This window comes from Coregonus clupeaformis, unplaced genomic scaffold, assembly GCF_020615455.1.
Source record: "Coregonus clupeaformis isolate EN_2021a unplaced genomic scaffold, ASM2061545v1 scaf0131, whole genome shotgun sequence".
NCBI classification, from domain to species: Eukaryota; Metazoa; Chordata; class Actinopteri; order Salmoniformes; family Salmonidae; genus Coregonus; species Coregonus clupeaformis.
The window spans coordinates 518,549-532,500 of record NW_025533586.1 but is presented as its reverse complement, the minus strand read 5'-3'; the positions used below and the strand labels follow the sequence as shown (position 1 = coordinate 532,500).

Here is a 13,952-nt window from a genome sequence, read left to right as displayed (position 1 = left end):
GCCCCGTCGGCCGTGGCCTTCGCGTGTCTGTTTGAGTGTGGCACCAGCACGGCTTATGATGAGATCTCCTTCAGCATCTTCACCCTCTACGAGCTCATTGACAACCTGCCCCGCAGCACAAAGTCAGCCAGGAAAACACAGCCACCCAGCAACACACAGCCACCTAGCAACACACAGCCACCCAGCAACACACAGCCACCCAGCAACACACAGCCACCCAGCAACACACAGCCACCTAGCAACACACAGCCACCCAGCAACACACAGCCACCCAGCAACACACAGCCACCTAGCAACACACAGCCACCTAGCAACACACAGCCACCTAGCAACACACAGACCTTCCACAATACAACACAACCCAGGGAAGAAAGACCAGCAGCGAGGAGGATGAGGAAGATGTGTGGTCTTTGCAATGTTTCGTAACTGCTAATTAACCGTTAATCCTAGTGTTTTCTGCCCGTCTCCTTCTGCCTTGTGATAAAGTGTGTAACAGCACCATATTTAAACGCAGAGTGAATGATTCCTGTTCTGATGTTTTACATCTCGTGATATCAAGTCCATCCAGACCTAGTAACCCTCGACTTAATGCACATACAGGAAATGTAAATTATTCTGTGGATTATAATTAATGGACATTTTTGTAGGGGTTGACACATTTTTCATATGGGAAAATCAAGTCTGAAATTTCAAAAAGGAAATTACAAACTCCATAAGCTTTTTTAAACCTCAAATACACTACAAGTTTTGAATGTCATGCATTCCAGGAAAGTTCTCCTGCAACAGGGTGATCAAATGAAGATCTTACTTCTCTATAACTCTGTTGAAATGCAGTTATTGCTGGATTGCTGTAATCGGCCATGATCACCACTAGATACTCACAAACATAACTTTGAACCATTCTTTATTAAACCAACCATTCTTCCTCTGCAGTATTTGTGTACTGATTGGTATACGACATGGCCAAAAGTATGTGGACACTGGCTCGTCGAACATCTCATTCCAAAATCATGGGAATTAATATGGAATTGGTCCCCCCTTTGCTGCTATAACAGCCTCCACTCTTCTGGAAAGGCTTTCCACTAGATGTTGGAACATTGCTGCGGGACTTGCTTCCATTCAGCCACAAGAGCATTAGTGAGGTCGGGCACTGATATTGGGCGATTAGGCCTGGCTCTCAGTCAGCGTTCCAATTCCTCTCAAAGGTGTTCAATGGGGTTTGAGGTCAGGGCTCTGTGCAGGCCAGTCAAGTTCTTCCACACCGATCTCAACAAACCATTTCTGTATGGACCTCCCTTTGTGCACGGGGGCATTGTCATGCTGAAACAAGAAAGGGCCTTCCCCAAACTGTTGCCACAAAGTTGGAAGCACAGAATCGTCTAGAATGTCATTGTATGCTGTAGCGTTTAAGATTTCCCTTCACTGGAACTAATGGGCCTAGCCAGAACCATGAAAAACAGCCCCAGACCATTATTCCTCCTCCACCAAACTTTACAGTTGGCACTATGCATTTGGGCAGGTAGTGTTCTCCTGGCATTTGCCAAACCCAGATTCGTCCGTTGGACTACCAGATGGTAAAGCGTGATTCATCACTCCAGAGAGGGACATTTCCACTGCTCCAGAGTCCAATGGTGGCGACCTTTACACCACTCCAGCCGACACTTGGCATTGCGCATGGTGATCTTAGGCCTGTGTGCAGCTACTCGGCCATGGAAACCCAATTAATGAAGCTCCCTACTAACAGTTATTGTCCTGACATTGCTTCAAGAGGCAGTTTGGAACTCGGTAGTGAGTGTTGCAACCGAGGATAGACAATTTTTACGTGCTTCAGCACTCTGCGGTCCCGTTCTGTGAGCTTGTATTGGCCTACCACTTCATGGCTGAGCCGTTGTTGCTCCTAGACGTTTCCACTTAACAATAACAGCACTTACAGCTGACCGAGGCAGCTCTAGCAGGGCAGAAATTTTACGAACTGACTTGTTGGAAAGGTGGCATCCTATGACGGTACCACATTGAAAGTAAGGCCATTCTACTGCCAATGTTTGACTATGGAGATTGCATGGCTGTGTGCTTGATTTTATACACCTCTCAGCAACGGGTGTGGCTGAAATATCCAAATCCACTAATTTGAAGGGGTGTCCACATATATATTTTGTATATATAGTGTATTTGCATGTGTGCGTGTCTTGAGATGTTTGCATGTGTGCGTGTCGTGTGTGAGATAATGTGCTTTTCCAACAACATGTACATTGTAAATTGATTTTAACTCATGACTGCGTCACCCTATACTATACACACAGACAACACACCATCTCGTAAGCATGTGTTCTACATTGTCACACTCACATTATCTAAAAGCGCTCAGTCAAGTTGTTTTCCTTCCTGGTGAAATGAAGGACAGATTAGAGAAAGGGAAGTGAGAGCTGACAGTGAGCTACGCTGAAGAAAAATACAGGATGACTTAGCGATAATCAGAGACCGACACATCAGCCTGTGTTGACTCTTGTGGCTGGTAAACAGGATGCTTAGAGAGCCCTGCAGCAGTTTGATTATCTGATGTCACACCAGCCATTTTGTACCAGAATGCTCGCCACACATGGGCTATCAAAGAGTTGATGTGGGATCACTGCTGTTTATAGCCTATTAGACGTGCAAGATTGTCTTAGCAACAGAGCCACTTATCCAAAGATGTTTTGAAGGCTTTACTCTGGTCACAACCTGTCCAGGGGTAACATCAGGCCAAAATATATTTACAATTTAATAGAGCTAAAAATAAAAAAACATGTCCGTTGTGCTTCTAGGCCGAACTGACATCCAACATTCTGTTATGCACCATCTGTGACATAGCCAGCTGAGTGGAGGTTGCCGTGGGCAACTCCAAACCGCCCTGGGGGAGGGGCTTGCGATTGAGTGTGGCTGTCAATCTTTTCCGGAACACCCTGCACAGGAACACATAGATCAGCGGGTCCAGACACACGTTAGCGGCAGACAGCCAGAGAGTGGTCTCCTTGGCAACGTAGAGTGCGTTCTGCATCCGACAGTGGTTGGCTATGTTTCGGGTCTGGGTGAGAGTGTAGGGCACCCTGGCGAAATGAAAAGGGGCGAAACAAATGAAAAACACCCCCACCACCACAAAGACTTTGGCCTTGGTCCTGCGGCTGGCTGCTTTGGAGCCGCTACGCGAGGCTTTGTAGGACTCGTAGACTTTCCGACTGATGAAGGTGTAACACAACAGCATCAGAACCAGCGTGCCCCAAAACACCACCTGGGGAGAGGAGGGAAAGACTCAGTAAAGCATCAAACAACATCATCAGAAAAGCAAAAATAACATTTTTAACCACAAATAGGTGCCAAGTCCAGGCACTCGTGTGGGTATGAAAGTTAAAAAGCTTTTAATGTGTGGGCTGTCATTATTAAAATACACCAACGTTTATCGGAGTGTCAACATATAATCATTATAAATACTGAACAAAAATATAAACACAACATGCAACAATTTCAACGATTTTAGTGAGTTACAGTTCATATAAGGAAATCAGTCAATTGAAATAAGATTGATTAGGCCCTTACCTGGCAGAAGTAGTTGAAGCCCTCGTGCCACAGCATGCCGGCCTGACCCTTCAGAGAGGTACACTTCAGCCGGCCACCAGAGGGCGGCGGTGTGCGGTCACTCAGAATGGCATTGGGCAGAGCCAGAGACACCATCACAGTCCAGATGGCCGCACTCAAGGCCTGTCCCACCCCGACCCTCTGGAGGGCGCACTTCCCAAAGGGCCTGACTATCTTGAGGTAGCGGTCAAGGCTGATGAGCCCCAGGAGCAGGATGCTGATGTACATGGTGGTGTAGAAGAGGACGGCAGAGTAGCGACAGTAGAACGCACGCAGACGCCAGGAGCCCACGTCGGCGTCCGCAAGGACCTTCACTGGGATGGACAGAGTCATTAGCAGATCCGCCACCACCTGTTGACAGACAGGTCATCACGTCAGTTATCAGTTCTATTGTTCAACTAAATTGGTGTTATCACAGAAAATAAATGCTGGTTCCCTTACTACGTTCTTCAGGTAGACCACGAAGGTGGTGGTGCTGCGGATGTTGAAGAAGATCCATGCAGCCAGGCAGTTGAGTATTAGAGCAAACAGGAAGAGCGCGCTGTAGAGACAGGGGAAGACCACCGCTGTGACACTGGTGTCACGCACACACTTCAGAGACAGGTTTGATTGGCTGCTGTTCATCCTCACACCCAGCAGTACTTTGGAGAGAAACAGAGAATAAAAAGATTGGATGAGCAGTATGGCCTACATTTCCCCATAGCAACATCCTCATAGTAGAGAGAGAGAGAGAGAGAGAGAGAGAGAGAGAGAGAGAGAGAGAGAGAGAGAGAGAGAGAGAGAGAGAGAGAGAGAGAGAGAGAGAGAGAGAGAGAGAGAGAGAGAGAGAGAGAGAGAGAGAGAGAGAGAGAGAGAGAGAGAGAGAGAGAGAGAGAGAGAGAGAGAGAGAGAGAGAGAGAGAGAGAGAGAGAGAGAGAGAGAGAGAGAGAGAGAGAGAGAGAGAGAGAGAGAGAGAGAGAGAGAGAGAGAGAGAGAGAGAGAGAGAGAGAGAGAGAGAGAGAGAGAGAGAGGGGGGGGGGTTATGTAGTAATTTACTCTATATTTAATTCACAGAAAGATCATTCAAAGGCATTTCTGAGAAACCACTTCCTGTCGGTTTCCAACCAGTGACACAGAGGATGAGCAAGTAATATGCAGCACAATTAGAGTCCACTTTTTCATAACACCCTTCACAATGTATGTTTTAAAATGTATTTAATATTAATTTGGACAATGTAAATACATCAAGTTAATGAGTTATGTATTCAAAGTCTCAAATCAAACTAATACAAGGTAATCTTTTTCTCTATCAACAAAAGGCTGTTTCTATACCTTCCAGTGAACCCACAATAAACTGACCACCAGGTTAGTAATAATAAGCCATTTAGCAGACGCTTTTATCCAAAGCGACTTACAGTCATGCGTGCATACATTTTTGTGTATGGTTGGTCCCAGGGTTCGAACCCACTACCTTGGCGTTACAAGCACCGTGCTCTACCAGCTGAGCTACAGAGGACCACTGTACAGAGCGCTTCAAGATATGCTGATGATAGACAGTACATTTACAGTGGCAGTCGTTTCCTACAACCTCCATCTGTCTCTCTCTGTATCCGCTTGGCCTGCCGCTTTACATAAGGAGTCCAAACAGCTTAGAATGACATTCAGTGCAGTAAAAGTTGTTATGGCAACCAAGGCACATTTTGGATCCATTTAGGGGTTTGTAGACCGATACTCAGAAGAGATGGATCCCTTTAAAATCATGTTTCTACAACTTCATGAGAAATTTGAGCCAAATACCTGAAAATACACTTGATGTCCCTACATGAATCTGCATTGATTCAGTCTGATTTGGACAGCTCACAAATAATGTGCTGTACTGTAGGCCATTCATTGAAAAACTAAATTGAGTTTTAAAAAATGCTTGAACGTATGTGCTTCCCTGTGACATTAAAATATTCAGTTGTTATGCAGAATTGTTATACACTGTCAAACATAAACATAAATTACATTATATGCAGGAATGAAAATGTCCTTACCCTCCTTTGATTGAAGTTTTGATTTTGAAGATGTGAAATTCACTGGAACAAACAATATGAAGAGAAAAACTCAGCAGTCTTCCCTCAATATGAAAAAGTGAAATATCCAATTCACCTGTTTTCCTTACAATCTTTCCAAGACTTAACAATTTCACTTTACTTGCAATGGTCACATTGGTTTTCACACCTACCAACAAAACTGTCCATTGGAGCGTACTGTATGTCTGTGTGATGCTCTTTTCTATGGGTTGTTCTGCATAAAGCTAGTGTGTGGCTGTCTCGTCACAATCCCAATGACTTTGCCAGTGTGTGACTTTGCCTGTGTGAATGAGTCTGTACTTCCTCTCTTCCTGTTTAATTATCCACTGAGAGGTTAGTTCTGCTTGGTGCCAGTCTCCCAGTGCCAGTGTGCGTCAGTTTCACTAGTTGGTGAGTGAGCGGCGAATGCAGCAGGCAGGACACACTTCCTGACTGTGATCTTATGAGACCCCCGGGCCCCGGGCCCCGGGCCCCGGGCCGCACCCCATCCACTCTCCCTGGCCAAGTCCTCCCATTCCTTTCTCTTTACTAAGTTCAAGGCCCTGTCTTAATGATGCCAAACCAGAGCAAAAGGGGCAGTGTAGTGGTGAGCATGCAAAAATCATTCATCTCTGCTGATTGCTTACTGTCTTCAACTGTGTATCTGTGGGGCCGTCTCATCTCCAGACAGGTTTTGATTGAATAGGGCCCAGAGTCCGCAGCACCCTGTCCACTACGGCAGTGTGCATTGTAGTGTGCATGGCAGTGTGCATGGTAGTAGTGTGCATGGCAGTGTGCATGGTAGTAGTGTGCAGGGTAGTGTGCATTGTAGTGTGCATGACAGTATGCATGGTAGTAGTGTGCAGGGTAGTGTTCATTGTAGTGTGCATGGCAGTGTGCATGGCAGTGTGCATGGCAGTGTGCACGCAATGCAGAGTTGGAGTAAGCATGCAACAGATATCTCAATGCCTCCGTTTCCTTCTATTAGAATGTGTTTGTTTGTTTGTGTGTGTGTGTGTGTGTGTGTGTGTGTGTGTGTGTGTGTGTGTGTGTGTGTGTGTGTGTGCTATTCTATATGTGTGTTTCTGTGTTTCTTTGACTTGGAGTGTTTGTTTTGTTGTGTATTCTCTAAAACCCACAGTGGTGGAAAAAGTACCCAATTGTCATGCTTGAGTGAAAGTATAGATACCTTAATAGAAAATGACTCAAGGAAAAGTGAAAGTCACCCGGTAAAATAGTACTTGAGTAAAAGTCTAAAAGTATTTGGTTTTAAATATACTTAAGTATCAAAAGTATGTGCAATTGCTAAAATATACTTAAGTATCAAAAGTAGAAGTAAAAGTATAAATCATTTCAAATTCCTTATATAAAGCAAAGCAGACGGCACCATTTTCTTGTTTTTAAAATGTACAGATAGCCAGGGGTACATTCCAACACTCAGACATAATTTACAAAAGATGCATTTGTGTTTAGTGAGTCCTCCAGACCAAGGCAGTAGGGATGACAACGTGTTATCTTGATAAGTGAGTGAATTTCACAATTTTCATGTCCTGCTAAGCATTCAAAATGTAATGAGTACTTTGGGTTGTCAGGGAAAATGTATGGAGTAAAAAGTACAATATATTCTTTAGGAATGTAGTGAAGTAAAAGTAGTCAAGAATATAAATAGTAAAGTAAAATACAGATACCCCCAAAAAACTACTTAAGTAGTACTTTAAAGTATTTTTACTCAAGTACTTTACACCACTGAAAACCCACCATCATTCCGTGTAGCATGCAGCTGAATCATGTATATGCTGGGAGTATTAGGGCTGATATCAGTGGTGGAAAAAGTACCCAACTGTCATTCTTTAGTAAAAGTAAAGATACCTTAATAGAAAATTACTCAAGTATGGTTTTAAATATACCTAAGTATCAAAAGTAATTGTAATTGCTCAAATATACTTAAGTATCAAAAGGAAAAGTATAAAGCATTTCAAATTCCTTATATTAAGCAAACCAGAAGGCACAAGTTTTTGTTTTTTTAAATTTACGAATAGCCAGAGGCAAACTCCAACACTCACACATTTACAGACAAAGTATTTGTGTTTAGTGAGTCCGCCAGATCAGAGGCAGTAGAGATGGCCAGGGATGTTCTCTTGATAAGTGTGTGAATTTGACCATTTTCCTGTCCTGCTAAGCGTTCAAACTGTATCGAGTACTTTTCGGTGTCAGGGAAAATTTATTTAGTAAAAAGTACATTATTTTCTTTAGTAGTAAAGTAAAAGTTGTCAAAAATATAAATAGTAAAGTAAAGTGCAGATACCCCAAAAAACTACTTAAAAGTTTTTTTTTGTTTTACTTAAGGACTTCATACCACTGCTATGAGACATGGGCTTGCTGAAGCTTAAGGTTTTTCACAACTGCGATGTCACTGCTACATTTTTGCTACATGATTTAGTAATCAAATATCTGACTTCCTGTGTAATAGTGCTTTTGGAAGGAGGCCAGCAGTGAGTGACACTTCTTTCCCTCAAAATATCCAACAACTGTTTGTTACAAAATATGCATAACCATGACGATAATAGTTCCTCAACCACTGAGGAACATGTGTGAAATAAAGACAAAACAGACAAACTTCTATTATGGTCATTCACTGAAGTTTTAAAGGTTATTTATAGAAGGGCTTAAATAGGTCAGTTGTGTATTGCATATGAAATACCATTACTATTACTACTATTATCATTGTTTTGATGCACTCCAGTGTCACGTTCGTTGAGAGACGGGTCAGACCAAGGTGCAGCGTGAAAAGCGTACGTGTTTATTAACTAAATAAACATACAACGTAACGTGAAGTCCTCCGGCTATGCACATACAAGCCGAACAGGAACAAGATCCCACAACATAGGTAGGCAAACAGGCTACCTAAGTATGATCCCCAATCAGAGACAACGAGCGACAGCTGTCTCTGATTGGGAATCACACCCGGCCAAACATAGAAATATCAACCTAGAACTGCAACATAGAAATAGACTAACTAGAACATAAACATAGAATATATAACATAGAAACTCACGCCCTGACCAAACCAACTAAAGACAACCGGCCTCTCAAGGCCAGGGTGTGACATCCAGTGACTACATTGGCAAGTGCAGTTCTTAGGTTAGGCCTACATAACACTAGAGGAAATAGACTAATAATAATATAATATAATATGCCATTTAGCAGACGCTTTTATCCAAAGTGACTTACAGTCATGCGTGCATACATTTTTACGTATGGGTGGTCCCAGGGATCGAACCCACTACCCTAATCAGGTGTTCTTGCCCGCTGGAAACACCACGTCATTGCAACGTGGATGATTAGGTCCTATTTGGTTGAGATGTTGATCAATGACATTACAACCTATTTTCATCCACTCAAAAAGACAGCCAAAAGTTAGTTGAATTTCCAATGTGTTAATACTATGCTTTCAACCATCTAAAAGCACAACCAAATATCATTAGAAAAACAATGTCAGATTTATGGTTTAGTTGTCACCCAAATGTGTTATCACTGCGCTTTCAACCATTTAAAAGCACAACAAAGTTCTAATGGGGAATACAATGTCAGATATTTTGTATTTATACAACAATTCGATGTGTTATCACTGTGCTTCATCTAATAGCACAACCAAATGACCTGGATTACAGTTGATATTACATTAAAGTACATGGTGCAAGTGATCAATGTTGTTCTATATACTGTGCAGATTATTATTTCCACAGACCTGTGACCTTTGCATGCTATTTATAGTTACGTAACCTTAAAATGTAGCCATGGATGTGTTACTGATTTTAAGGTTGAATAAATACTGTTACATTAGTGTGTAAGATAGCCTTAACTTATTACTGCTATTTACTGTATTGCAAAAGTAATATTGAATTGTGTTCAGTTGTCAATGCAACCAAATATCAACATTTGAAAGACATACAGTTGAAATCGAAAGTTTACATACACTTAGGTTGGAGTCATTCAAACTCGTTTTTCAACCACTCCACAAATGTATTTTTAACAAACTATAGTTTTGGCAAGTCGTTTAGGACATGTACATTGTGCATGACACAAGTAATTTTTCCAACAATTGTTTACAGACAGATTATTTCACTTATAATTCACTGTATCACAATTCCAGTGGGTCAGAAGTTTACATACACTAAGTTGACTGTGCCTTTAAACAGCTTGGAAAATTCCAGAAAATGATGTCATGTCTTTAGAAGCTTCTGATAGGCTAATTGACATCATTTTAGTCAATTGGAAGTGTACCTGTGGATGTATTTCAAGGCCTACCTTCAAACTCAGTGCCTCTTTGCTTGACATCATGGGAAAATCAAAAGACATCAGCCAAGACCTCAGAAAGAAAATTGTAGACCTCCACAAGTCTGGTTCATCCTTGGGAGCAATTTCCAAACGCCTGAAGGTACCACGTTCATCTGTACAAACAATAGTATGCAAGTATAAACACCATGGGACCACGCAGCCATCATACCACTGAGGAAGGAGACGCGTTATGTCTTCTAGAGATGAACGTACTTTGGTGCGAAAAGTGCAAATCAATCAGGTGGTCCTCTGTAGCTCAGCTGGTAGAGCATGGCGCTTGTAACGCCAAGGTAGTGGGTTCAATCCCCGGGACCACCCATACACAAAAATGTATGCACGCATGACTGCAAGTCGCTTTGGATAAAAGCGTCTGCTAAATGGCAGATTATTATTATTAACAGCAAAGGACCTTGTGAAGATGCTGGAGGAAACAGGTACAAAAGTATCTATATCCATAGTAAAACGAGTCCTATGTCAACATAACCTGAAAGGCCGCTCAGCAAGGAAGAAGCCACTGCTCCAAAACCGCCATAAAAAAGCCAGACTATGGTTTGCAACTGCACATGGGGACAAAGATCATACTTTTTGGAGAAATGTCTTCTGGTCTGATGAAACAAAAATAGAACTGTTCGGCCATAATGACCATCGTTATGTTTGGAGGAAAAAGGGGGACGCTTGCAAGCCGAAGAACACCATCCCAACCATGAAGCAAGGGGGTGGCAGCATCATGCTGTGGGGGTGCTTTGCTGCAGGAGGGACTGGTGCACTTCACAAAATAGATGGCATCGTGAGGAAGGAACATTTTGTGGATATATTGAAGCAACATCTCAAGACATCAGTCAGGAAGTTAAAGCTTGGTCGCAAATGGGTCTTCCAAATGGACAATGACCCCAAGCATACTTCCAAAGTTGTGGCAAAATGGCTTAAGGACAACAAAGTCAAGGTATTGGTAGTGGTCATCACAAAGCCCTGACCTCAATCATATAGACAATTTGTGGGCAGAACTGAAAAAGCGTGTGCGAGCAAGGAGGCCTACAAACCTGACTCAGTTACACCAGCTCTGCCAGGAGGAATGGGCCAAAATTCATCCAACTTATTGTGGGAAGCTTGTGGAAGGCTACCCAAAACGTTTGCCCCAAGATAAACAATTTAAAGGCAATGCTACCAAATACTCATTGACTGTATGTAAACTTCTGAACCACTGGGAACGTGATGAAAGAAATAAAAGCTGAAATAAATCATTCTCTCTACTATTATTCTGACATTTCACATTTTTAAAATAAAGTGGTGATCCTAACTGACCTAAGACAGGGAATTTTTACTAGGATTAAATGTCAGGAATTGTGAAAAACTGAGTTTAAATGTATTTGGCTAAGGTGTATGTAAACTTCCGACTTCAACTGTATACATTTTGTGCCACTGACTTAGTCTGGATTTAATTCCAGTTTGTCTACAAATTAATATATGAAATGTTGGATTCACGTCTCCATCTCAACCAAGAATCGAAGTTAAAGAATAGGACTACCATTTTTTTCAATTTTCGCCTAAAATGACATACCCAAATCTAACTGCCTGTAGCTCAGGACCTGAATCAAGGATATGCATATTCTTGATATCATTTGAAAGGAAACACTTTGAAGTTTTGTGGAAATGTGAAATTGGGGCGGCAGGTAGTTTAGTGGTTAAGAGCGTTGTGCCAGTAACCGAAAGGTCGCTGGTTCTAATCCCCGAGCCGACTAGGTGAAAAATCTGTCGATGTGCCCTTGAGCAAGGCACTTAACCCTAATTGCTCATGTAAATCGCTCTGGATAAGAGCGTCTGCTAAATGACAAAAAAAAAAAATTCCACGTCACAATACGTTGACAAATTACGTTGAAACAACGTTGATTCAACCAGTTTGTGCCCAGTGGGTGGCTTTACATGCTCTGTGATAACAAGCTAAAGTAAGAGTGAACTAACAGCTTACATTTACATTTTAGTCATTAATCAGACACTCTAATCCAGAGTGATTTACAGTAAGTGCATCCATCTTAAGATAGCTAGGTGAGACAACCACATATATCACAGTCATTGTAAGTACATTTTTACTAATTAAAGCTGCTCCTCTCAAACTTGCTCTCCAACAAAGATGGGTAGAAACATTTAAACAAGTATAGAACAAAAGAAAACCAATCTAAGACAAAGTTGTTTAGTTTTCCTCAGAAAGTTTTATTCAAATCCCTTATTTAGCCTTCAATATGTTTTTGTCTCAATTAAAGAAATGTCCAATTGGATGATACTCCTTCCTGTCTATGTTGAGCGGTACTCTGTGGTGCCTGATGTTATTTGTGCAGGTGTCCCTCCTCGGTTCAGCATCCCATCAGTTTCTCTCTGAACTCCCTGCACAGGAAGAAGTAGAGGAGTGGGTCCAGGCAGATGTTGGTGGAGGACAGCCACAGGGTCACCTTTTGAGCGATCTTAATGGAGACTTGAGAACAGGCCTCATCATCGTTGGTCTGTTGAAGGGTGTGTGGGATCCGCACGATGTGTAATGGAATGAAGCACACAGAGAACACGACCAGAACCAGGAAGACACGTACCTTTGTCTTTTGCTTGCCCTGGCTGTTGTTGCTGCCAGAGTTTCTGAAGGACTGGAGGACCTTGATGGTGATGCAGATGTAGCAAACTACAACCAGTATGCTCACGGCCCAGAACAAGACATCCATTGAAACAACCACAACTGTGTGAAGTCTGATCCCGGCTGGGCTCTTCATGGACATACAGGAAGCGTCCGTCTTGTTGCTGGCACCCTGATTGGTCAGGATAATGGTAGGGAGAGCAGTGGCTCCAAACAGCACCACCCACACAGAGGTAGACAGTACCTTACCGAAGACAAGGTTCTGACCCAACAAACTGCCACAGGGCCTGACGATCTTGAAGAAGCGGTCCAGGCTGATGAGGCCCAGTAGAGTGATGCTCGTGTACATGCATGTGTAGAAGATGACTCCTGAGTAGCGACAGGAGAATGCTCGTAACCCCACAGATGACATAGGAAGTTTACTGGCCGCAATGAGAGGCATGGTCAGGGTCATGAGAAGGTCAGCGGCCACAAGGTTCTTCAAATACACCATAAAGGTGGAGGTTGAGCTCAGGTGCAGGGAGACCCAGGACGCGACCCCATTCAACAGCAAGGCAAGCGGGAACATTACAAAGTACAGACATGGGATAACCACATCTAGGTCGTCATAATTGAAAGAGCCACAGTCCAGAAGAGGGGGGGATGCCAGGTTAGATGTCAGGTTAGATGTCAGGTTGGATGCCAGGTTGGATGCCAGGTTAGATGCCAGGTTAGATGTCAGGTTAGATGTCAGGTTGGATGTCAGGTTGGATGCCAGGTTGGATGTCAGGTTGGATGCCAGGTTGGATGCCAGGTTAGATGTCAGGTTAGATGCCAGGTTAGATGTCAGGTTGGATGCCAGGTTGGATGCCAGGTTAGATGCCAGGTTAGATGTCAGGTTGGATGCCAGGTTGGATGCCAGGTTAGATGCCAGGTTAGATGTCAGGTTAGATGTCAGGTTGGATGTCAGGTTGGATGCCAGGTTGGATGTCAGGTTGGATGTCAGGTTAGATGCCAGGTTAGATGCCAGGTTAGATGTCAGGTTAGATGCCAGGTTGGCTGTCAGGTTGGATGTCAGGTTAGATGTCAGGTTAGATGTCAGGTTAGATGCCAGGTTGGATGCCAGGTTAGATGTCAGGTTAGATGCCAGGTTGGATGTCAGGTTAGATGCCAGGTTAGATGCCAGGTTAGATGTCAGGTTAGATGTCAGGTTAGATGCCACGTTAGATGCCAGGTTAGATGCCAGGTTAGATGCCATTGTAGCATCTGAAAAGGGAGAAGAAAAGTTATGGAAATATCTCAGTCTAATCCATTGTCTGCCAAATGAGGAACTTATTCAAGGGCTCTCCTTGGTCAATACAAAAACATGCAAAATG

At 43.0% G+C, this 13,952-nt stretch overlaps 2 protein-coding genes across 2 annotated transcripts in view; one reads left to right on the top strand and one right to left on the bottom strand.

Moving 5' to 3' along the window:
• The window catches only part of neu4 (sialidase 4), a 7,070-nt gene extending 6,644 nt beyond the window's left edge, over positions 1 to 426 (top strand). Inside the window, exon 4 of the mRNA XM_041876937.1 lies at positions 1 to 426. This exon is cut by the window's left edge and continues 707 nt beyond it. Within this exon, the coding sequence (XP_041732871.1) occupies positions 1 to 426 (426 nt within the window).
• A 1,684-nt stretch (positions 427 to 2,110) lies between these two features.
• Positions 2,111 to 5,900, bottom strand: LOC121567174 (P2Y purinoceptor 13-like). Its single transcript, XM_041877106.2, has 4 exons — positions 5,625 to 5,900; positions 4,051 to 4,250; positions 3,571 to 3,960; positions 2,111 to 3,265 (listed from the first exon to the last, which is right to left on the bottom strand). The coding sequence occupies exons 2-4, from the start codon at positions 4,231 to 4,233 to the stop codon at positions 2,798 to 2,800; spliced, it is 1,041 nt and encodes a 346-aa protein (XP_041733040.2). The 5' UTR covers positions 4,234 to 4,250; positions 5,625 to 5,900; the 3' UTR covers positions 2,111 to 2,797.
• Between the last annotated feature and the right edge of the window lie 8,052 nt (positions 5,901 to 13,952).

Coding starts and splice junctions, on each gene's coding strand:
- LOC121567174 (XM_041877106.2), bottom strand. CDS start 4,233: ATGAACAGCAGCCAATCAAACCTGTCTCTGAAGTGTGTGCGTGACACC. Junction 3,961..4,050: donor TGGTCTACCTGAAGAACGTA/GTAAGGGAACCA, acceptor GTCTGTCAACAG/GTGGTGGCGGATCTGCTAAT. Junction 3,266..3,570: donor GCTTCAACTACTTCTGCCAG/GTAAGGGCCTAA, acceptor TCCTCTCCCCAG/GTGGTGTTTTGGGGCACGCT.